The sequence below is a fragment of the Hevea brasiliensis genome, chromosome 10 (assembly GCF_030052815.1).
Source record: "Hevea brasiliensis isolate MT/VB/25A 57/8 chromosome 10, ASM3005281v1, whole genome shotgun sequence".
Classification (NCBI taxonomy): Eukaryota; Viridiplantae; Streptophyta; class Magnoliopsida; order Malpighiales; family Euphorbiaceae; genus Hevea; species Hevea brasiliensis.
The window spans coordinates 93186639-93212055 of NC_079502.1; the positions used below are offsets into that span (position 1 = coordinate 93186639).

The 25417-nt window shown below is 31.7% G+C and overlaps 2 protein-coding genes, 2 non-coding genes and 1 pseudogene across 4 annotated transcripts; 1 reads left to right on the forward strand and 4 right to left on the reverse strand.

The window, feature by feature from the left end:
- Positions 1-859: 859 nt before the first annotated feature.
- Positions 860-5509, reverse strand: LOC110642291 (uncharacterized). The gene is made up of 7 exons (XM_021794278.2): positions 5138-5509; positions 5013-5059; positions 4817-4931; positions 4058-4102; positions 3912-3971; positions 3718-3813; positions 860-3349 (listed from the first exon to the last, which is right to left on the reverse strand). Exons 1-7 carry the CDS (start codon positions 5429-5431, stop codon positions 3230-3232), a joined length of 777 nt encoding a protein of 258 aa, XP_021649970.2. The 5' UTR covers positions 5432-5509; the 3' UTR covers positions 860-3229.
- An 806-nt stretch (positions 5510-6315) lies between these two features.
- LOC110642280 (growth-regulating factor 2-like) lies at positions 6316-7768 on the forward strand (annotated as a pseudogene).
- A 2615-nt stretch (positions 7769-10383) lies between these two features.
- Positions 10384-10477, reverse strand: LOC131170153 (small nucleolar RNA snoR8a). Its single transcript, XR_009141094.1, has one exon. It is a non-coding gene; the product is annotated as a small nucleolar RNA snoR8a (small nucleolar RNA).
- Positions 10478-10578: 101 nt separating this feature from the next.
- Positions 10579-10693, reverse strand: LOC131170158 (small nucleolar RNA snoR126). The gene has a single exon (XR_009141098.1). It is a non-coding gene; the product is annotated as a small nucleolar RNA snoR126 (small nucleolar RNA).
- A 6646-nt stretch (positions 10694-17339) lies between these two features.
- Positions 17340-18246, reverse strand: LOC110642297 (cysteine-rich repeat secretory protein 38-like). The gene has a single exon (XM_021794285.2). It carries the CDS (start codon positions 18146-18148, stop codon positions 17411-17413), a length of 738 nt encoding a protein of 245 aa, XP_021649977.1. The 5' UTR covers positions 18149-18246; the 3' UTR covers positions 17340-17410.
- Positions 18247-25417: the final 7171 nt, after the last annotated feature.

Below are 25417 nucleotides of genomic sequence, written 5' to 3' on the forward strand. Positions count from 1 at the left end.
ATAAAGGTAAATTATGATAAGTTTTACCCTCCTTTACCCTTTAAATTTTAATTTTTCTCACACCTCAAGTAAAGTGTAATAAGGAGAAGATAACAACTATGACTATTTTATTTCTCACACCCTTTAAATTTACTCTTTTTTTTTTCTCTTTTTCTAAATATAAATAATTTATATTACCTTTATTTATTTGTTCATTAATTCACTCATTTCTGACACAAAATTTTTTTTTATTATAACCTTCCTTACTCTACCTTATCCTATCCATCCAAACAGGGCATTAAGAAGAAAGAACAAGGGATTGGGATCCAAGGAAAATCATTTTGGGTTGGATTAGAATACGTTCTATGGGCGTCTATAAGTTTATTCTATGGGATTCACATTCCAATTGAACTTCTCTGGGCGATCATGGACTTACTGAAGAGGATTAGAGGGACGTGTCCTGGCTCTGTGCTGTTACGTCTAGCCTGGGCTTGCAGCCCTCCTTTGTACCCACAAAAAAGAAGAAAAAAAAGAAGATGAAGAACAGGGCATGATAAATCATAGAGACTTAAATTTACCACAGTTAAACTCCAAATGCACCCTATTGTTTGACAAGGATGTAAAGTATAGAGTTTCTCCAGTTGCAAGTTGCAACATAACTACATCAAATATGTTTTGAAATTAAAATGGCAATCTTATTTCTTCTATGCAAATATTCAATCAGCATAAAAAGTGTAGAATTTCAATTACCGCAACAAATAATTTGCCCTACACAAATCCCCTGTCACATAATCCTTGAGTTAGGGTTTTTGCCCCAAGAATGAAAAAGAAAGGAGATGAGATAATAGAAGAAATAGGGAAGAGAAATAGAGAGAATAGATGAGGGAAGAATAATATTTTCTTTATTGATCATAACTGACTCCTTTCTCATATTACAGTTCTATTTATAGTCAACCTCTCAACTAAGTCTGACTTATGAACAACCTTCAGTTATTTCCTTCTATTTACAATTGCCCATAACAGTTATTTCCCCTATACATTCCTTCAGCTCCTATACTTCTTATTATCATAACATTCCCCACTTCTTGAGATAATTCTTGTCCTCAAGAATGAATAAGGAGAGCTGAAACTATAACACTGAAAGGACAGACCAAAATCTTGAATTAGGAAATGAACATATGAGTAGTTTCCTTGCTATTTTGACCAGAAAACTATTGCCTCCATATCCAGAAAATGAACATATATCGCAACAGCTGAAAATAACCTAAAAGAAAGAATCAAAATGTGGAAGTGAATTTTTTCCTTTTTCTTCTCCAGATTTCCCATGCTTGTTCCTTCAAGATCACAACACCTTTTGATGGCTGAACTTTCTTTCTTTCCCTTCTTGATATTTTCCATTCATCTTCCATAAGGCTTATGGGATTACAACAGTTAAACTCACCATATTGGCTTCTAAAATTCTGCCACTTCTTTATAGTACCCACACTTTTTATAACTCCTTTATCTTTCTTGTTTTCAAAAATTTCTGTGGCAAGAATTTCAGTTTTACCTTTTTCATTCCCCATCGCAAACTCTAGTTTCTTATCATCGCCATTCTCATCCTTCTCCTCCTCATAGTCCTCTCTTGCACTAGACAAACCAGAAATAAGATCTTGTTCCTGCTCCACCTTAGTGCACTTATCTTTCTTATTGGAAGTTTCGTCAAGGGCATCTTGTTCTTAACTCGAATTTTCAAGAAGTGGATCCTCAATTACCACATTCTTCTTTACCACTTGAATTGCTTCCATCACTTTATCTATTTTCTCTTGAAATGACTTCTCATATTTCTCTAATTTTTGTAACAACAATTCTTCTTGGCTTTTTAGTCCTCTTTCCACAACTTCCATAATCCTCGCGAGTAACTTTTGTTCCCAAGGATGGTCTTTCCATGATCATCTTGTAGAAGGTTGGGTAAGATGTCAGAAAATTTTGTTATCCGAGAAGAAAAATTATAAGAACAGGGGAATAAAAGTTGAGGCAGAAATAAGGATTTCAAAAATTTCAAGAAAGAATAGAGAAAAAAAACCCTAACAGGGCAGAAATTGGAAATACAGAAATTGAGGAAAAAAAAGTTAGGGAGAAGTCTGGTTCTCAAGAAAGAAGAAATTAGGGAAAAGGTGGAAGAAGAAGAAAAATTTCAAGAATTTCAAGAAACTGGTTTCTTGAAATGCTGGAGATGATAAATTAAAGAAGGGAATAGAAGAAAGAACAAGAAAGTAACAGAAGAAGACAGAATTTGATTCAAGAATTTCAAGAAACTGGTTTCTTGAAATGCTGGAGATGAGAAATTAAAGAAGGGAATAGAAGAAAGAACAAGAAAGTAACAGAAGAAGAAAGAATTTGATTCAAGAATTTCAAGAAAGAAAGAATAAGAAGAAATAGAGGTGAGAAAGGGAAGAAATTTCAGGGAGAGAATGAAGAAGAAATAGAGGGAAGAAAGGGAAGAAATTTCAAGGAAGAAGAAAAGAAGGAATAGAGAGAAGAAGAGAAAGAGAGAAGAGCAGGAAAAAACCTGGAATTTTGGAAGACTCCCATGAATCTGCTTGGAGTTGTGACTCCAGCAGAAAATATTGGAAGCAAACCCAACTTAGATCAGGGCTCTGATACCAATTTGTCACATAATCCTTAAGTTAGGGTTTTTGCCCCAAGAATGAAAAAGAAAGGAGATGAGATAATAGAATAAATAGGGAAGAGAAATAGAGAGAGAGAATAGATGAGGGAAGAATAATATTTTCTTTATTGATCATAACTGACTCCTTTCTCATATTACAGTTCTATTTATAGTCAACCTCTCAACTAAGTCTGACTTATGAACAACCTTCAGTTATTTCCTTCTATTTACAATTGCCCATAACAGTTATTTCCCCTATACATTCCTTCAGCTCCCATACTTCTTATTATCATAACATCCCCCTTCTTAAGGGTATAATTCAGACTTGTTTTATTAGCTTGTAATGTACATAAAAAGTGCTACCAATATGAACAATTTGTGCACGTACCGTATAGAATTGTAGAACTGTATATGTACACTAGGAATCAGAGCTTATACTAACCAATCTAGGCTGGCAGAAGATAATTACATTAATACTTCACATGAGAATTTATAGGCAGCACTTTCTTGCAAGTTGCAAAACTTGGCAGTAGTTATGAAACAACATTATTTGATGCAGCTCATCACCCTGTATTTGAAAGGTTTCCTCTCACCAAAGCTTCATGCAGCTGTGACCTTGCAGCAGATGTCAAAGACATCATCCAAGGGAGCATGGTCGCCTGTCCCTTCATCTTTCCTGGCATATAATAACTCCTTCCCTTTAAATAAGAACATCCCTCCCTGAAAACAACACAACAGATCAGATAGATACAAGAATAGCAAAAGGAGTAGAAAGGCCCATAAATGTACTCGGTTACTCATGAAAGACTGCACCTTTGATCTGTAAATACCTTCTTGGCTTGTTTACAAATGAATCAAGCTCAAGATTACTTTTAGACTTGTTTATTAAGTCAGCTAAACTTGAACATCGTCAGGGTTGTCAATGGAACTCTCAAATTTTAGTTATTTCCTCATGTATAATTTTTTATCACACTGAGATTGAACAGATTGGCTTAATTTGTTTGCAGCCCTAACAGAAAAAAATCAATTGCCAGACCTACAAATAAACTAACATAAATTCTAGGTCACCAAACATGAATAAACTAGACCTGTTGCAGAACACCACTTCTCTCATCTGGAGTGGCTTCAACAGTGTAGTTTTTGACAGCTTTTCGCAGAGCATCAAACCTTGAGAACACCTTAGCCTGTTTCAAACCCAGAAATAAATACACAATTCAAATAAACACCTACTCAGGAAAAAACAGGGACATGCTTTGCAGAAATCTGGAAAAAAAGTGTTTACACTAGCAGGATTGAAGAATGTACGTCCAATGCCATAGTATAGTCCCAATACATCATAGGCCTGAACCAAAATGAGCACCCTTCAGTGGCTAGAATCAATAAATTGAGACATATAACAAATGGGCTAACAACACAGACAAATATTACCTTGCGGTCAGGATCAGCGTAAAGGCAATCCATCGGAAACGGTAACTGATCATAATTCATACAATATCAATTAAAAACTAATCAGCCAAATCAACAACAGCAATAATAGTCAAAAGAAGAAAAAATATGCAAAACAAGGCATGGTCCCTAAAAGAAATCTGATCTTTGAATCCCCACCCTGCCAAGGAAAAAATTATGGATTTTGATAATATCTGTTAAATAAGAAATCTAAGAATCTTCAGTCTTGAGAAAGAAGCCACAATTTCAGCTTTAGTAGGAAAACTGGCAAAGCAAACTAAATTGGAAAATAAATCCAAAAACAACTCTAAGCAAGAAGCAGAAGGTGAAATATGAATTACAAAAATTTCTTTTCAATATAAACTAATGAGATCCCTATGATACGACTTGAATAATTGAAAAGTACATTGCAAACTGACTCATAATACTGCTTGAACTAGCTAAAAAAGACACAGAAACATTAGCATATACAAGATGAATGTGCAGACAGCTTTGATTTTGAATCATACAAACATGTTACCAAAACCCAGTGTTAAATTCATAATAAGCCCAACTTTAAGGCAATTCTCAAACATAGTAACTTTATAGTATAAGCATCTGCTGGCACCAAACTAATTCTCAAACCCACACACACCCCATCCAACCCCAACCCCCAACCCCCCCAACACCCCCCCCCCCCCCCCCACCAAACACACAAGGAGCAATTAAAGTGGGACAACATCAAAAAGGAAGAAACAATACCCGTTCCGCGAGGATGCGAGCTTTATTAGGCGCACCAACACCAATTGCAATAAGTTTGACGCCAGCTGAGTCAAATTTTGATTTGGATTCTTTTAATGCTGAAGCAAGTTCCCAACTTTGCAAAACCAAGCACAAAACTTCTTCAAGATTGAGTAAAAAAAAAAGCATTTAATAACCAGCCGTGGAATTCAGTTACCAGCAAGGGCATCCAAAATGCCTCAGAAGAGCAACCACAGCCATTCCCTGCAAATTTCAAAGCGTATAAACCCGTTCAACAAACTATTATAACATAGAAACTGTCACAATTTCAAAAATTTATACCTCGTTTTGGTCCCAGAGATCCTTAAGCATGACGGGCTCACCAGCGGCTGTGAAAATGGTAACGTCCCCGAGGGTTTCACCGATTTTCGCGCCGAAATCGGAGGAGAAGGCTCGCACTAAGAGACGCGCGGTAGCGATACTCGTAGAAGTGGTAGTGAGAGTGGAAATATTAGTTGACTTAGGAGAGTAAAGAGTAGGGAATTGGCGGGAAGGGAAATTGGGAGATTTTAGAGAGGAAATCGAGAGAGGTGGAAGAGATTGTAGGGATGTTACGGAGACTGTGGACATAGCCATCGTCTTTGGCTCTGCCCTTCTGACCTCCTCCCTCTACATACGTGCGGGCGAGGTTGGCAGAGAATTGCAGATACTATTTTGTCCTAAACGATTCGTTTTATAGAGTGGGCTTCACAGCCCCAAAGTTAATAAACTGAACGACGCCTGAATCTGAATGGATAGATTATGGGCCAATTCAAAATGATCAAATTTAGCTCTTGAGAATGATAAGTTAACATGTCAAAACCCCAAATTGGCTTAAGACCTCAAAAAGGTCTTTTATTTTCTGTTATTTTCTTTATATTACTTTTAATTAAAAAAACTTGTTAAATAAATAATTTTTTTTTTACTGAGTGAAATTTTAAAAATAATCATTGCTGTATTTATATATATTATTAAGAAATGTGTTGTTATTGGTAAGATTTAAATTTTAATATTCAAATGTGTTGTATAATTACTAAGATATAAATTCCTGTAATTGAGACCTAATTAATTATCAATAATTATATATTTACTAAGAGATAAATCTCTATCAATGCACTATAATTTTCATTAAGGGAAAAGAAGAGTTTTGTAAATTACTCAAAACAAACCCAAAATAAGAAGAAAATCTAGCGACCTTGGAAGGAGATTGTGGTAACTTGAGTTTTCCCTAAAAATGACCAAAAATAAACTGTTCTTCACCTATAAAAACTATGGACAAAATTTATGCTACCAATAGATTTGCTGAGTGCGCTAGGTACTGAGCTTTGTCTGCTTCCTGGATTTCAAGTCCCAACTCCTAAACCCCTCTTTGATCGCCCCACCATGTTTGAACTTTTGACTTTGCAGGTTTTTGCTTTTCAGCTTCCTTCGGATTAGCTCCTGCTTTAGACAGATTTCTTAGACTGTTTTTATCATACAAAATGGATTTTGGCTTTCCTAGCTTGGATGGTTTTGTAGCATATGGAAGTAACCAAGCTGCTTCACAAGTCTCACCCATTGAGGCCAATAACCAAAAGGTTCAGCATTTCAGGTTAGCCAGGCAAAAGAGACCATCTGGTGCATGGAGGACGACATCAAATATGCCTGGTACTGCTGATTTGTCAATTCCCAAGACAATGATATTAAACTATGGCGCTCCTTTGTCTGTCCCTGCTAATTTTATGGTCTATGGGGATGCTCGCTAACAAGGGCACATGCTCAATTTCCCTTCATCACTTAGACCACCAGTTCCTCCATTTCCAAGTAAAGATAATTATGGGTTGGCTGAGAGAACCTCCTTAAACTACACTGGCTTTCCTCACTATCAATCCTCACGTATATGTGTTTTATCTTTGGTTTTGTAATCTTTTCTATTTCAGATTTTTTATCTAAAATTGGAAATATTATCTTTTTTCTCAGGTTATGGTAGTGAAAGTTTGAATGCAGTCATAAATGGGCCTTCCAGTGGTGCAAGAGGACCATTCACTCCATCTCAATGGATGGAGTTAGAATAACAGATCTTGATCTTCAAGTACCTCTCTGCAAGTGTTCTTGTGCCTACCGAGTTGCTCACACCCCTTAAGAGGCCGTTCTATTTTTATCCTTGTGGCTCTTCTGGTGGATTCTACCGTCCTGACTTATGTAAGTTCTTGACTTCTTTTATTAAACAGCCACCATACAACATTATTGTCGTCTGTCCTTGCAAGATCTTGGCTCTTTAATTTTCCCTACATATATGCAGTGGGATGGGGCACTCTCTGCCGCATGGGTTACATGGGCAGCCCCCTCGATTTTGAGCCTGGAAGGTGTCGTGGAACTGACGGAAAGAAATGGCAGTGCTCAAGGGACGTTGTTGGTGACCAAAAGTACTATGAAAGGCACATGAATAGGGGCAGATATCACGCAGGAAAGCCAGCGGATGGCCAAACTGTCACCGCAGCCGTCCAGACCTACAATTCAAATGTGGTGCCAGCTACCATCTCCATCTCAACACCGCTAATCACCTCCAAGGATCCTGTCAATATGATCACACAGCAACAGTCGAGGAACTTAGAAGTTGCTACTGCTGTCAACATGAAATCTGACGAGCCTACTTTCACTGTCCCTAAACCGATTGAAGAAGAATCCTCTGATTCTTTTATCAGTTCTTCAAAGAGGAGGAGGTATGTGAACTCTAGAGATTGTGATGAGCCTTTCTTAAGCTTCAGTGAGCGGGAGACCCAAGACCAACATCTTCTTCGCCATTTAATTGAAGATTGGCCAAAGGACCAATGTAGTTGCTCTGCCATTAGCTGGCCTGAGGAGCTGAAGTCTGATTGGACCCAGCTCTCAATGTCAACCCCAATGCAGGAGAAAATTGCAAGTTATCTCGAGAGTTTGATCCTACCCAAATGAGTGTGGGGGCGAGTGCCGACTTCAGTGAGTTAAATCAGACGAAGCAAAGCAAATGGATATCTATCTCTTGAGGAACTTCAATGGGTGATCCTTTAGGAAGGGTCTTAATAACCAATAGTACTGGTAATTCGAGTAGTTGCAAGAGCTCATCAACAGCTTAACAAAAGGGAAGAAAGAAGGTTACGATGGAAGAAAGTGAAGAAGCTTGGAGCACTTTGCATGGGAAATTTCTTCTTGATCGATTTTTATGTTCAAGAATGCAAAGACTATTGATTATAATTAAGCATAAGATATTTTTGCCCATGGAGTTGAGGGCTTTGTGGTTTGTGATTCAGGGAACTTTCTGCATTATTTCTTGGGCTTTAGATTGAGTTCCCATATATAAGCCCATCTCTGGAAGATAGGAATTTTTTTTTTTTAATCTGAATTCTTGTAAGACTATTTTAGAAATTAGTATGGGAAATAGTTAATGAAGGTGGTTAAACTTCCACCACTACTTTAGAAAGGCCTAATGGTCAATTTTGATCAACACTGGTTAAATTTTTTTTTTTTATTAATTTTGACTTTATTTTAATTTCTAATATTAATTTTAATTAAACTTAAAAATTAAAAATTTAATTATTACGAGATAAAAATATTATTATTTTATGTATTATTATTGACATATTATAAATTTTGATGTTAAAAAAGGCTAAACTTTTTCAACTTTTACCAATTGTGGCCAATTTGATTTGATTTATTTCAATTATAACCAGCTAATTAATTTTAACTTAATAAAAATTAATGTTTATTTATTTATTATAATTATGAAAAATTAATATTTATGTGACATAATATAATAAAAAAATAATTTTTCTTCTTTCCCCTCATATTTCTTTAAAATATATTTAAGAAATTTATTTATAAAAATAGATAAAATTTTATTATATTTTTAAAAGTTACAATTTTATGTAAGAACATCAATAATAACAATAATCATTATTATAGCTCTTATATAATTAATAATTAATATGTGATTATACGTACGTGTGTGTGTATATATATATATATATATATATATATATATGTGACGCTAAATAGAAAGAGAGTCAAATAAAAAAAATAAGTGGAGAAAGGAGGAGAAATATCCTGTCCCAATTCCATGGGAGGTTTACGATTCCAATTCTGGTATAATTCAAATTGGAATCAACCCACCGACCGAGTCCACCTACGTATGCCACACTTCCACCGCACACACTTTAATAACGGTAATACAGGCAGCCACAACAATCATCTATGCAACCACCACATCTACTTCCATTTCCTCGGCTGCAAAATTCCCCAATAGAGTAACCACTATTCACCTCAAATACCTTTTGTTTTGTTTGGCCGTCATTAGATAGGGTTGATCATAATTCAGTTAAAATAAATAAAAATAAAACTAAATCATTTTAATTCAATTTTTCAATTAATTTTTTAGTCTAATTAGCTCAATTCAATTATTATTACAAAAATAATTTTCAAATCCGTTTGATTATTTTAATAACAAAAATTAAAATAAAAAAACCGAACTGATTAATTTATTGGGCCTGATATATTTTACCCGTAAAATGCTCAAGGCTTCAGCCCATTTTGAATATCCAATCCATTACTTGTAGATTCTAGATTACCCAGAAAAAAAAAAAAAAAAAAAAAAAAAAAAAAAGAAGAAGAAGAAGAAGAATCTTGGACCTTCATTTTGTTTCTGTCTAAAAAAGTCCAAAAATTCCTAGACACGACTCGAGTCGCCTTGGCCTTCACGGCTGCTAGTCGCCTTGGTCTTCACGGTCGCTAGTCCCCTTCGGTCCTCGTGCGTGACCAATTGCCTTCGATCCTCTTGGTCGCTAGTTGCCTATTGGTTCTCGCCTCTCGATTCTTGCCTGTCGTCTCTTAGTCCTTGCTTATCGCTACACCTGCTGCTTGCCTTTCAGTTCTAGCAAATCTTGTCTGTACATTAGGTATTGACATCTAGGCGTTGTTAGTTGCAGTAAAAATTGGAAGACCTACACTTGTTTTTGTGGAATCGAATTCTTCTATTTCATAATAAGCATCAACGCATTTAGCATAAATTTGAAATCATTTGATTGTCAATGTCCAAGATTAATGAGCGTTTCTCCTTTCGTTTAGCAACAAGCATAGTTTTAAAAACCTAGAACGGCGACCTGGCTAATTAATGCTGCTATAGAGAAAACCTTTTGGATTTTTGGATGCTTCTTGGTGGTTGCAATACTGCAACAACAAACAATTTAGTAATTAGTAATAGTAACACAAACAAATTGAAATATGAAAAGTAAACTTTACCTTCTCATCGTCTTCCATAAAAATTGTAAGCTCATGTGACGAAGAACAACAGAGGAGATAAGGAGAGGGAGGAATAATCGGAAACCAATGGCATGGGCGGTGTAGGTAAGATAAATACTAACAATGGAAACCCATCATATTAGTCATCTTACCCACCCACCCATCCCACAACCTTCCGAAAACCCGAACTCCCTCTCCATTTCCTCCAATCCCATTAGCAGCTTCTCACTCACCAGATGATGTAAATCTAATCTAAGCAAAATCCAAAAAAAAAAAAAAAAAAAAGAAAACTTGGGGGAAGCTCAGATTCTATGGGTGTAAATAAGAGTCTGTCATACCCAAATCGGGCATTTTCAGTACGAGGAATTTTACTTTTATCATCGCAGCCCCGGAAAAAATCCTTTCAACCATTTCAAAACAAGCAAGAAAATTGAAAACCTCAGAAAACAGCCAAACAAAATCAAAATCAAGATCATCAAAAGGGAAAAGGGCAGGCTCAGACACGCACAAACGCGGTCATCAAACTTAAATCGTTGCCTTTTCTTGATCCGTATAAAAAAACAACTTTAGATCAGTATCGAGAAATGAAACTAGTCATCACAGCCCTGTAATTACTGATTATATTTCACCAAAAAAGAAATCAAAATATTTAATTCAACAATTGATTTCCAGATTTGAATCTGCTAAAATAAGGGAAACTAAAAACACGCTACTAAGAAAAAGTTGAAAGAAAGAACAAAGAGAGAGGGCTTACGGCGTGAAGAGTAGAAAAGGACACTCACATCTGCGCAGCCAAAGCCTAACGCTATTCAGAGGGTTATATAGAGGATCAGAATTAGGGTTTTTGGTATCCCTCTTCAGTCATGTGGATAGGCTTTTCGCCTCCAATGGGCTGAATGCCAGCCGCCCTGATATTGGCCCTCATACAGATTGTTGACATTTTATGTTTTATTCAATGGGCTACCTAAATGGGTTTCTGGTCTACCATCTCTTTATATTATTAAAATAATAATAAATTCTACTACAAAATATAATAAATTTCATTATAAAACATATTTTTTAAAATTTTAATTGATTAAGTGTAAAATAATTTATATATCTTACATAATTTTTTTATTTCAAATTAAATTAGATATTTATTAAATTGTATAAAAAAGTATATTATTAAAGGATTTATGAGTTTTTGTATGAGCAAATTTTTCTTCCAATTTAGAATAACAATATCATGATAACTTAAGCATTATTTGGTTTAAAATACTTTACTTTTTGAAAAGTATATTTTCTAGGAATATATTTGAAGAGAATTTATTTTCTGAAAAATATAATATAAATGTATTTAGTATACAAATTAATTTCTCAAGAATAGTTTACTTTTAAATTATAAAAAATAATAATATCCATAAAATAATTTAAAGTGTAATAAATTAAAAGACAAATTAGTAAATTTATTATACTTAATTAGAGAAAGATAACTTACTAAGTTTTATTTCGGAAAGTTATTGTTCTTGCACAATAAAAGTAAGGTGCTTTACTTCCAATAAGTTGATTTGATAATGCAAACTAAATAAGATTATTTTATACAATTCTCAAAAAGTTCTACTTACTTAGATCTGTTTGGCATTGTTGTTGAAACTGCTGTTGAGAAAATTACTTTTTAAATATACCAGCCAGAGAGTGATAAAAAATAATTAAAAATTAAATTTGATCAGTTTTAGTCATAAGAATACTAAAATAACAAAACAGTTTTTTTCAAACTATTTTTCTCAATAGTATTTAAAATAATATTTTTATTCAGAAAAATAATTTCAGATTGTGAAACTCAATGCCGAATAGGATTTTAGTTTATTTACTCATAACCAAACAAGGCTTTATATAACTACCTTATATGGGTTGGTTTCTGTGTTGGGCTAGACTACTGGGCTTCTTAGCTTTTCTCCTCCATGATTAGTATTTTGGGTCCATATTGTGTAATGTTTTGATCTTATCGAGTGAAATTTATAACTACAGTTTATAAATTGAATTTAAATTATTTTCTAATTCTCTCAAATTAATATATTATAAAATTTTTTTTTTTCCTCAAACAACAATGCTAAATAAATCCTTAATCTTTTTTCCTTCTTTCAATACTAACATAATACCCATTCTATGCATAGATAATTTATAATTTTTATTTTTTAATTTAATATTTAATTTCATTTTAAATAAGATAAATTATTAATATTAAATTAATTTTAAATTAAAATTTCTCTTTTATTTAATTTAATTTAAATAAATTTTTACTTATTTTAATAATAAAATTTTAATTAATTTATGATTTAATTAATTAAATATCTATTTAATTCTTTTTATACATATATTAATAATAGTTTTAAAATATAACAAAAATACTTTATTCAAAAAATAATTTAAATTTTATAAAATATTTATATTTTATCTTATAATTTATATAAATTAATATTTATTTTTTATAAATTACAAAAAACATATTAGATTAATAAAAAAATAATATTATTTTAAAAATATAAAAATAGAATTTTTTTTGTTATTAATATAATAAAAATATTAAATTGCTAATAATGAATTGAATTATTTAATTTTAATAATAATGAATATGTATAATATTATTAGTTAAAAATAACATTTTATTATATTATTTTTTTTAAATACTATATCTAAGTGCAATTTTTTTATTAATTTAATATATTTTTTATAAAATAATTCTTTGACAAAAATATTATCAATTTACATAAATTTATAATATAAAATAAATACATTTCATAAATATTAAAATTTTAAAATACCATCATTTTCTATTAATATAATAAATATTAAAAATATATATTATTTTTTAAAAGATAAATTTTATAATTTTAATATTATAATTTAAATTTTTTTAATCATCTTTATTTGTAGTTAAATTTTCTATGCAATTATATTTGTAACTTATTATTAAAATTTTACTTCTATATAAAAATATAGTTGAGAGATAAATTATGCATAAAAATATATATTTAATTAAAATTTAAAAATAATTCTATTAAAAATTAATGATAATAAAATATAGATAATCAAATATTAATTATAATTGCATTCAATATATAATTATAATGAAATAAAATATGCAAAAGTTTAAGAAATATTAAATAAAAAATTTATAAAAAAAATTAATAATTAAATAAATATTAATTAAATATATTTAAATAAATAAGTTTTGAGAATAATAATTAATAATTTTTGAAAGAAATAATAAAAAAAGTGCAAAACTAAAAAAGATTTGAGAGCATTTAGTTGAAACAAAAATATTTAGTGATACAAGAGTACTTAATATGTATCAAATATTTCGTATAATATATTGTATATAGACAAAGAAATGAAAACTATTTAAATAAAAAATTATTTTATAATTAAATATTATTTAATTAAAAAATAACAACAAAAGCATTTAAATTAAATTTTTATAAGAGTAAAGTATTTTTTATTTTCTTAATTGTTTCAATTAAATGGTCATAAGTTGATAATAATAATAATAATAATAATAATAATAATAATAATAATAACCATTAATTAATTTAAAAAAAAATAAAAAGAATATTAAATTATTAACAAAAAAATAATATATACTAATTATAAATAATAAAATGATGTTAAATAATGTTATATTTAATAATGTTATATATTTTTATTATTAAATAATTAAATAATTATAAATAAGTCAAATCTCTTTATTAAATAATTCAATTCATTATTTAATAATGTTATATATTTTCATTATTAAATAATTAAATAATTATAAATAAGTGAAATCTCTATATTTTATTTTTATAATTTTTATATAAGCTACATTTTTTGTCTCTCAAATTTTTTAATAAAGATTTCATAATAAAAATAATAAAAAATATAGTAATATAATAAAATTATTTATTAAATATATGAAATAATTTAAGGTTAATTAAATTATATGATAGTTGATTATGAGATCATAAATTAATGATTAATTTTCTTTAAACTAATGGTCATCAATGACCTATTATTATTATTATTATTATTATTATTATTATTATTATTATTATTATTATTATTATTATTATTATTATTATTTTAGAGGATAATATATAGTAAATAATATTTTTGTATAAATAAATTTATAAAAAAATAATATAAATAATTTTTAAATATTACATTTAATTATAAAATATTTTAATTTTTAAAAATTAAATTTTAAAGAAAATAATAATTTGAATCATAAATATTAAGATAATATTATAAATAATAATAATAATTAAAAGAGAAAAAAAATTAACAATGATTAGTATAAATGAGAACATTTATGAAAAGAGACACGTATATAAGGAGATTGACAAACTTTTCAAGAGAAGTGTCACGTGCCATTTTTTTAGAAATACCATAGTGCTTTATATATATATATATATATATATAGATTAAGTTTCATCCTTATCCAATGCTGAACACCCATAAGAGGAAACTTGATCGCCTTCCAACAACACGATTCACAGTTTGGAAATACATACATATGTATATAATTAAGTTCCCTTTATAGTTAATTTCTACCACTGTTAGCTGTTGCATAGTTATGAAATTCGTCAAGCAGGCATGGTTTTTCTTTCCTTTAATTATTTGATGACACCACAACATTACGCTACCAATATCATGATATTAAAATGTCCATTTCTTTGACTGCTGTATTTTGTGCGTTCTTATCCAGTCATTGCTTTGCCTTCCACTTTACTTCAAGAAATTGCTTTCTTTACAGCCATCAACCCCCCCAATTTTTTTAGCAAATTTTCTATGGTTAGGTGGTTGTTGTCAGTCTTTCAATTCTCAACTCTGCTTCCACAAGTTTTATGCAAAGATCCTCTCAGATTGGATGGATGCTGCATGTTCCTGCAGGAAATACTACCTGTTAGGTTGTTGTAAATGTTCCTTTACTTTATAATCAGCTTGAGATTTTTTTTTTTAAATTTTTCTTATAACTTTTTATATATATATATATATATATCGGGGTATCATTTAAGATGAGTCTTAAAATACACTTTATTAGAAAATTTCTTATCTAAACCTAATTTATTGCAAAGTCAAAACATAATAAATATAGTAAATTCATATACAAAATAAGTGATTCATATGAGATTTTTTCTTATTGGTTCACTATGGACCCAAGATATAAGATTTATGGTGAGGTCACCTCTTAAATAGGTGATCCTATATGTTTATGTTTTAGGTTTATGGTGGACCAAGTTTAAGTAAGAATTTTTCACTCCACATATTTGTATCTCGAATCTATAATAAATCAGTTTTAGATAAAAGATTTTTCTTACATAGAATCAGTCCACCGTAAACCCAAGATATAAGATGTAAATATATAAAATGTATGATGTGACACATTTATTAAATATATAATCTCATATGATTATATCTTAGATCCATGATGAACTTAATTTAAATAAGAATTTTACTTAGATAAGCTTCCTCACACTTTATGAAATATAAATATAGAAATTAGGTATTAGATGTTAACCAAAAGAAGTCAATCCCAAATTATAGATTAGAGAGCAAATATTCAAATAATTATAAATCAGCTTTTAATTAATACACATAAACAAGAATTTGAAAAGCCATACCCAAAATTGTAATCCGAAGTACAAAATTCTATCTCACAAGATGTTAGGAAAGTCTTCCACTGCCAATCACATCAAATCCACATTAATTAATTTCTACCATTGTATTCATGATCACAGGTGCACATCATAAATATGCTTCTTAACTCCAGTATGGTCACCAAACACAAATGAACCTTATCTTTCTTGTCTCCTTACATCATCATAAATTTCATTGAATTGGTTTAAAAGCTACACCCAGCTTAATCTTCACGTTTCCCTTGCTTGCCCTTGTGGCTTCTTTTCGGTTAAAGGGTGTAGGGTGCATGAAAATAGCCCTATAACCCTCTCAATATATTATATATACAAGAGCCCACTATCCTTCTTGCATTTATATATTTATGCCAAAAGATGAGCCATAGAAAAGTTTATTCACAAGGTAGCATACCCTTTTCATGGGAGGACATGCCTGGGGTCTCCAAGGCCATTCACCAAGATACAGGCCTACATGTCCTTAACCTATCATCATCTTCTTCTCCAAATACGACGTCGTCTATTCCCCATGACTCAGATACCTCCTCCCTAAAGGTATCATCAGCACATCAAGACAAAAAGATTCCTCTTCCTCCATGCCAAAATTTACAGCTGCCCCCTGGAAGAAGCACTTCTGCAAAAGTTGGGAGCTGGCAAGAGGACCCTTTCATCGCAGCTTACAAGGAGTGCACAAAGAATGTGAGAAATGGCAATAAGCCGCAGCCTAGTGAGAAAAAGAAGAATGTTACTGGGTCTAAAGGTAGGAAAAGCAGGCTTATCCTTTCATGCAAGAATTCATGCGATGTTACAGATGATAATTTGGTGAGGCTATCTAATCTCCCTCCCATTCCTAGATATAGAGTTCGAGGATGATGGAGCATAGAAGCATATGTATCTATTGTCAAAGTAGCTTAAGCTATTATATCACTACATATGATACCTATATAATAACATAGAAAATCAAGTATATATAGTAAATTAGAGACTCATTATTATGTATTTGTATATTTCAATTATCTTAAGTGGAAGGAAATTTCATAATATACATGAGAGGGAGGAAACTTAAGTCTAATTGAGGTGTTTTGTGTTCCTTTGTTTGTTTTGAATTATTGTTTAGTGAAATAATAATCAAAATCATAGTAGTTCCACTTTAATTTTTATTTTTCTTGAGTTTTTCTTTGTTAATTATGAGCCGTTGTGATAATAATACAATGTTTTTCTATATATATCATATGATAAATATTTAGTGATCCAATGCAAGGGCTATTTCTTGTTCTTCATTAACACCATTTTAACAACTATATATCCTATAGAAATGGAGCAAAGGACTTTCCATGAATTATAATCAAACTTTCTTTCTGATTTATTGAGTTTAATTGGAGTTTAAATTATAGACCTTACAGTTTGAAAAACAATTTCATCATCTTCACTTTAATAGAAAAATAATCACTAAGTTGGCAATTCAATCAACTCGGACTTATATGCAAACGTAGAATGGCATCATGAGGCATGCTTGGGAAACTCATCAATTTATATGCAAATGCAGACAAAAATTTCATTAAACAAATTAAACAATCACTGAAATTTTACGTACTTATTTTCAGAAATCCTCACAAATTTATAAGGTAAATGATCCACGATTCCCAAAAGAATAGCATAAATAAATAAATAGATTTTAAGCATTAACAAATGGGTAGATTTCGTACATAATGGTGCAACTACCACCAACAACCCTACCTCCTTGTTTCCCATCACAACAACTTGGGAGTTCACCTATGGCACCATCAAGACACTTCTTACAATCAACACTGGAGAGATCCCTTGTGCATTGAGCCAACCCATAAACTTTCTTTGATCCCTGATCATCAAGTTTCAACTCTCCAGCTGCATACATCCTTGGGGTAGTGGAAGCATTTTGTGCTAGTTGGCTTAACAGCTCCTTCGTCTTCAGATTAAACGTCATTGGATCACTTACATTTTGCACGTTCAATAGGTAGAACTTGTTTTGGTTGTCTATTTGGCCAAAGAAATCCTTGTTCGAGTACTTCAAAACACAATTATCGTACCATATAATTCCTTCTTTCTTGTTTGGGCAGAGCTTTTGGATCTCACTTCTTGCTTCTGCTAAACAAGTTCTGCAATCTGAGGCTGAGACATCTCCTCTGCAAAGAGTGAGTCCATATGGCCGTTCTTGGCTATTCTGGCCCAGAGAACCAAGAGCAAATCCATTGGGTGGAGCTAGATAGTAGAAATTACCCATGAGTTTTGTCAAACTTCTTTCGTATGGGCCATGGGAAGTGAAGTTATCATTGCTTGAACAATAATGCATTAGAGGGTTAGTTCCAAGAACCATTTGGAAGATTACAGCTAAGCTTAAAAGAATGAAGAAGAAGCTAATTCTTGAGAAAGACATTGTGTTTCCAAGTGCTGGATCGTTGGAAGATGATTAAATATATTGCTTGGCGTGTTTAAGATTAATACAATGTAGCATGTATATTTATAGTGCTAATCATAGCTCTATGTTGATTATTCAGGATTTATTAAGGTTACAGTTTGACCTTTTCCCATTGATATTGCTAAATGCTCAAGCTGAGAAGAAGTATTCAAAAATAGGCTGCGATTTGTGACAGAAAACATAAATTCAAGAATGTAGCTATTATAAATTCTTTTTTTTTTTTTTTTTCACAGAAGAAGAGTTCAACAGTCATTAAATTAAATATTTATTATGAAATTCGTACATAATTAACTTACTGGTTATTAATGATTGATCATTTGGTCTGCAAGATTTTTAATTTTTTAAATTTTTCGTGAAACAACAGAATTTGAAATCCAATACTTTCTCGTAGATGTAGTAATAAAAAAATATAATAAATTGTTTGACCAAGCAAAAGAAAAGAAGTATACGGAGGAAGCTTTTGTCCAAGTCTCAATTGTTCGAGGAGTTTGATTTGCAAATGTTTGGAGAAAATTTTTTTTACTGTTTTTTTTAGTAGGCAAATTAAAATTGTATTAAGCTCCACGAAGACTTAACTTATGACAGCAAAATTGCTGTCACAAGAAAAGAAATAGGCTTGGAACATTCTAAGACAAGATCCTGAACATGCTAATGAAGACAACAACAAAAACACCGAAAGGCACCGCCCATTGAACTATGTTAGTTTGAATATTAAGGCTGATTTCATCAACAGACAGGTTTTTTTCCCAGTCATCATCTCCACAAGCATTTCACCATAGGTACACTGGTTTTAGCATATTCAGGAACAGGGGAATTACTTAGACCTTTTTGTCTTTGCTTTTCCAAGTGATTATTAAAGCCTCGTTGCTTTAATTTTGCGAATTATTTCAAATTTTATATAAATTAAAATGAGTTATAAAAGGACTTAAATCAAGTAAACTCATTAAGTTGGTGAATTGAATTAAAGTTTACCAACTATATGCACACTCAATGTGAAGCCAAAATAATTAAATAAACTAGAAGTTATACCAAATATTGTTTGGCCAAAAAGAAAAAAAGAAAACTTTTATTCTTTTGTTTACATAGTAAGGCATAATGAAACTCCGCCTAAATAGTTTGCGCTTAGCCAGTCCCAAGCCCGGATAAAGGAGGAGGGTTACAGTAGGTGACAACCAGCGTTAAAATTTCGTCACACCTTATGATATAGATTTAAATGATATAAACGTTGGGGCGTCCTCTACTTATGACGCACTACATCAGAGCCCAGGTGTAGTAAGAAATATGCAAGAGTGTAGGGCGTTCACCGAAAGCCACGTGCCATACCGGCACCGGGTGTGGTGTTAAGTGATCAAGGGTTCCCACATCATGGACGGGTGTGGATAAAGAAGTTAGTCCAAAGGACAGATAGTAGAACAGATAGTGGAACATAACATAAGATAGACATAGAAAACAATAGAAGATATCATGGAAGGAGACCAATTAGGAAGGAACAGGATATGAGGAGGATCAGGGTTGGTACTTGAAATGTTGGATCACTTACAGGAAAATTAATGGAGCTTATGGATACCTTGGAAAGAAGAAGAGTGAATATTGCTTGTATTCAGGAGACTAAATGGGTAGGAAAGAAAAGCAAAGAAGTAGGTAATTCATGGTACAAACTGTGATTTACTGGAAAGAAGAGAAACAAGAACGGAGTGGGCATAATCATAGACAGGACTTTGAAAGACACTGTAATAGTTGTGAAAAGAGTAGGAGATAGAATTATACTAGTAAAGTTAGTACTAGAAAGAGAAACAATAAATGTAGTTAGTGCTTATAGCCCACAAATAGGACTAGATAGTGAGAGTAAACAAAAATTTTGGGAAGATATGGATGATTTAATGCAAAGCATACCGAATGAAGAGAATATTTTTATTGGTGGAGATTTGAATGGACATGTAGGAAGTAATAGGCAAGGTTATGAGAATGTTCATGGAGGTTTTAGTTTTGGCAGTAGAAATAAGGAGGGAAAAAGCATAATGAATTTTGCTATGGCATACGACCTAATACTAACAAATACCTATTTTATAAAAAAGAGAGTCACATTTAGTGACTTTCAAAACTGGGCAACATAGAAGCCAAATCTACTTTCTCTTAACCAGGAAGACAAATAGAGCTCTATGTAAGGATTGCAAGGTCATTTCAAGAGAGGCTTTAACAAGTCAACATCGGTTAGTGGTTTTGGATGTCAAGTTTAGGAACAATTCAAGTAAGGTCAGAAGAAATAATATAGCTCGAAAAAAGTAGTGGGAGTTCAAAGGAGTAAAGTAAGTGAAGTTCAAAAATGAGCTTCGAGTCCAAAGCATGGAAGCTGGATATGGAGGCTAATGATATGTGGATACAGATGGCATCAAAGATTAGAGAAGTAGCTAGAAAAGTATTTGGAGAGTCTAAAGGACATGGACCACCCTCAAAAGAGAGAAAGTGGTGGAATGAGAAAGTACAAAAGGCAGTGAAGAGAAAAAGGGAATGGTATAAGAAATTACCTAAATGTGATAATAATGAGGCGTATGAACGGTACAAGATAGCAAAGAAAGAGGCAAAAAATGCAGTTAGTCAAGTAAGAGCACAGGCCTTTGAAAAGTTATATGAGAAACTTGGAACTAAAGAAGGAGAGAAAGATATTTATAGATTAGTAAGGAGGAGAGAAAGGAAATGTCAAGATCTCAATCAAGTTAGGTGCATTAAGGATAAAGAATAAAAAGTGTTGGTGAAAAATGAGGATATTAAAGAAATATGGAGAAATTATTTTAATGATCTCTTTAATAATAATCAAAATGGTAATAGCATGAATATAGACTATAGAACAATAGAAAAGAATGTGAATTATACTAGAAGGATTAGATCTTTAGAAGTAAAGGAAGCACTTAAGATAATGAAAGTGGGTAAAGCCTGTAGACCCGATGGAATACCAATTGAAGTGTGGAAGTGTTTGGGAGATATGGGAGTGACATGGTTAACTAAATTATTTAATAAGATTTTAAACTCAAAGAAAATACCTGATGAATGGAGGAGGAGTATTTTACTACCTATTTTTAAAAATAAGGGAGACATATAGAGTTGCTCAAACTATAGGGGAATTAAACTCATGAGCCATACTATGAAGTTGTGGGAGAGAGTTGTGGAGCATCGACTACGTCATGATACTTCTATCTCTCTCAATCAATTTGGCTTCATGCCTGATCATTTAATTATGGAAGCGATCTTTCTCATTAGAAGCTTGATGAAGAAATATAGACATATGAAGAAAGATTTACACATGGTTTTTATTGATTTAGAGAAGGCTTATGATAGTGTTCCAAGAGATGTCTTATGGAGTGTGTTAGAATAAAAGAGGGTATCTATTAGGTACATACAAGTGTTGAAAGATATATATGAAGGAGCAACTTGATGTGTGTGATTTCCGCAAGTGCACGGGTCACAGTAGTATAGTTTTAAAAAAAAATGATATCGATCCCACAGGGAATTGTGCTTAAATTGGAAATAAAAGTATAAGCTAATTAGAATGTCAAAATTTAAAGATATAAAATAAAATTTGAAATTAAAATTGGTATTTGAGGAATTAAAGCTAAATCAAACAATTAACTAAAATTAATTAGACTAGATTACCCAAAATTTAATTTGAAATTTCTATTTATGAAATTGAGAGGAATTAAATCTAAATTCAATAAAAATTAAAGTGATTCTAGAGATTGGATTTTCTATATTGTTTGCATGTGGTTTATCCCTAATTTAGCCAAACACATGAGAATTGCAATTTTGAGGGAAATCAATTCTTAAATTTTTGAAACCTTTTTCAAGCATCTCAAAGTTGGTTTTCATTAAATCAAACCCTGTTTTCACGGTATTTCAAACCTAACAAAAACCCAATTAATGCTCTAATTGATTTTGGAAAGTCCCCTTAATCCTCTTAGCTTATCTCTAACACCAAGAAAATAAAGTTTATTGCAAGATTATCTATCCCTAATATTCACTTTTCAGTCCATCTATTAAGGATTAAAGCTTAAATTAATGAGGGCACATTCATCAAGCAAGGCAATAAGCACACAAGCAATAAATCAAAATATAACAATCTTCATTTAAATGGCTAAATCAGTTCAAAACCACAATACAAATCAATACTTACAAACCCATCTCTAGAATCTCAAACAACTACTCACTAATCATAATTTCTAAACAAACCCAAATGTATAAATGAAGAAATAATGAAAATGTAAGCTAAGGAGTAGAAAAACTAAAATGCTGGAAAAATGAATCCCGTGCTCCCTCTTTCTCTCTTTCTTTTCTTGCCAAAAATGCCTCCCTTGCTCTCTATGGAAAGAAAATGATAAAGGAGACTTTATATAGGTGAGGGGACTACCCTAGAATGGGTAAAAAGGGGGAAGGTTCCAGAGAAAGTGAGGTAAAAAGTCTGCCACGTCCCATTTCAAATGACATGATTGTGTAACTCTCGGCCTGAATATCGGGATCGACACAACTGCGACATAAGCTAGTTGTGCAACAATCAAGATTCGACACAACTGCGACATAAGCTGTTGTGTCGCTTTACTCAACTTCAAAATTTTTTTGCAATTCAACTTCAATCTCCTCCAAATGGCTACTCTGATCAAAATACATCAAATTTCTCCAAATTTAACCTATAAAACAAGTAAATTCCAAAAATTAAACTAAGAAGTGTGAAAATTATAAAATTGACTAAATATATGTTAAAATCTATAATAATAGCTATGAACAAGGGTAAATTGTGTGCAAAAATTACACCTAAATGATGATATAAAATGCATGCATCAAATTCCCCCATACTCAAACTCTTGCTTGTCCCCAAGCAAAATTTCATTAAAACTCATTTGGAAGGGAATAGAATCAGTCTTTGAAAACACAAAAATCACTAATCCAAACTACCAACTTACCTCTAGCCACCAACATTCCAAGTTCCCACCAGCAAAAGCACAAAGAATGAAGCAATCACTCTCAACAATTACAAAATAGCTAAGAATTAACCAATCAGCCCAAGCAACAAATACCAACCAGCTACAAGAGTCAATTGTGCCAAAACAAACCTAAATGAAATAGGTAGCCAATGTGTCTCAAATAGATGGTGAGTAATGTATGGAAGATTATATTGCCAAACCCATATGCAAGCATAAAAGATCTAACTCTACTAATGTAACAAGCATTTTTCAAAGAATCATTAGGTCTTTTTAAGGGTTGTAATGGGGTTAAATATGGTAAAATTGTGGTTAACAAAGAAAGGGAATAAGGAAAACAAAATATGAGAATAATATTAATCATGAAACTCAAAGTGCATCCAATATTCTTTTTTTTTTCTTATTTTTCTTATTTTTATTAATTTTTTTTTATTTTTTTAATTTTTTTTATCAAGAGGAAAGAAATTCACAATGAATCTCAAGTGCTATCACAATGATTATACAAAGGGACTACTTTTTATACTTTTTTTTTTTATTTTGTATGCGTCCCTATTTCACGTCACACCCAAAATTACCTTTGGGATATTTTGGTGACCTTTTTTTTTTTTATCAACTTTTCACAATTACTCTAGCACTTTCCAAGATGTTTCAATCCTCCAAACTCTTTCTTTTTTTTTATCATTATTTTATTTTATGCACTTAATTGCTAAAATATTATTCTCATAAATAGGTGGTAGTGTTTAGGTTTAATGGCTAGGTAAATGATTTGGGTTCTAAAGAAATTAGGGAATTAAGGTTCAAGGGGGTTTGCAAGGGTTGAAATGAAATTAAGGTAGGTTAAGGCTAAATGTGAGGTTTAAAATATGAAGGAATGCCTAAATCATATTCTTATCAAATGCAAGTTAAAAATTTCGCTTTGAAAGATCTAGGATGCTTGTTCTAGGAATGGTGAGACGACAAGGACCATTTTCTTCCTTAAAGGCTTATTCAGACACTCAAAACTCAAAATAACTAATTAGAATCTGCATACCTAGATAAATATATTAATTTTCAGCTATTAAGTAAGAGAAAGAATAATGCTTAAGACTTTGTACCCAGCTGGAACTTTCATTCCACTAACCATCTAAAGGCAAGTTGGATTGCTTGAATAAGTGGCTTATGGAATTCAAAGACTAGTTTAAAAAATTCAAAAATTTTAAATGAACAAATGAAATGCATGAATGTATAAATGTATAGTGAATCTATATGCAACTAAGTACTAAGTATATATGAAGCTATATGCAGTGTATATGAGTGAATATGTACAAGTATGAGTGTATAAATGAGTATGTCACTATATGCAAATGAAAAAGGAAAAAGTAATTTTTGCAAAAAATTTACCCTCTCCCCCATACTCAGAATGAACATTGTCCTCAATGTTAAAAAAAAGTGCGAGGAATGGGATAATTTAGCTATATGTGCAGAAAATGGGGGCTCATATGTGGATAAAGAATTATTACCCTGTTGCATAAGCGATAGCATAACTTGTGTTGAAAGTGACACAAGCTGAGATGAGAATTGTTACTTCATTGAAGTGCAGCCAATATAATTAAATAAAATTTAGACAGCTGTTGCACTCATTGCAAAAGAAACAGTGCAATGGAATCCATTAAATCAATTAAACTCAAAAAGTTGGAATAAAGAGGTTAAGCTAAAAAATATAGCCATCAAGTGTAAATCCGAAGAAGCAAATCAAAGCAAGTGAGCAATGTACTAAAGATATAAAAGAAAAATGTATTTTATGAGGAACTAAAAAAAAAATACTGAATAAGTAAATGGTTCAAGTAAAAGAAAAACAACACAAGCAAATATTAACTAAATAAGTTCAAAACATTAATTAATTAAGCAACGAAAATAAAGACATGAAATGGTTTTTTTTTTTTATTTAAAATGGGTTAGTGGGCTTTTGGGCTTGGGCTTGGGGTAGCTGCTGGCCCATTCTGGTGAAGGGAGTTCTTATCCTGCAAAACAAACAGGCGACACAAGTTAGAACATAAGGATAGGGGGGTTGTGTAGCAGGTTGTGTAACAATCCAAGCAAATCGGTTATGTCGCAGTTGTGTAACAATAAATTGTACCAAACATCACAAGCAAACCGGTTATGTCGCAGTCGCAGTTGTGTAACAATCGCCCAAAATTGTACAACATAAGCAACGACACAAGCAAACCGGTTATATGTCGCGGTTGAAATTTGACCAAATTTCATAGCACCTAAAAAATTG

Excerpts from the sequence above, each read along its gene's own strand:
- LOC110642291 (XM_021794278.2), bottom strand. The coding sequence starts at position 5,431 with ATGGCTATGTCCACAGTCTCCGTAACATCCCTACAATCTCTTCCACCT. Across the intron at positions 4,103-4,816 it reads CTCGCATCCTCGCGGAACGG|TTACCGTTTCCGATGGATTG; the intron begins GTATTGTTTCTT and ends AATTATGATCAG. Across the intron at positions 3,814-3,911 it reads CATTCTTCAATCCTGCTAGT|GCTAAGGTGTTCTCAAGGTT; the intron begins GTAAACACTTTT and ends GGTTTGAAACAG.
- LOC110642297 (XM_021794285.2), bottom strand. The coding sequence starts at position 18,148 with ATGTCTTTCTCAAGAATTAGCTTCTTCTTCATTCTTTTAAGCTTAGCT.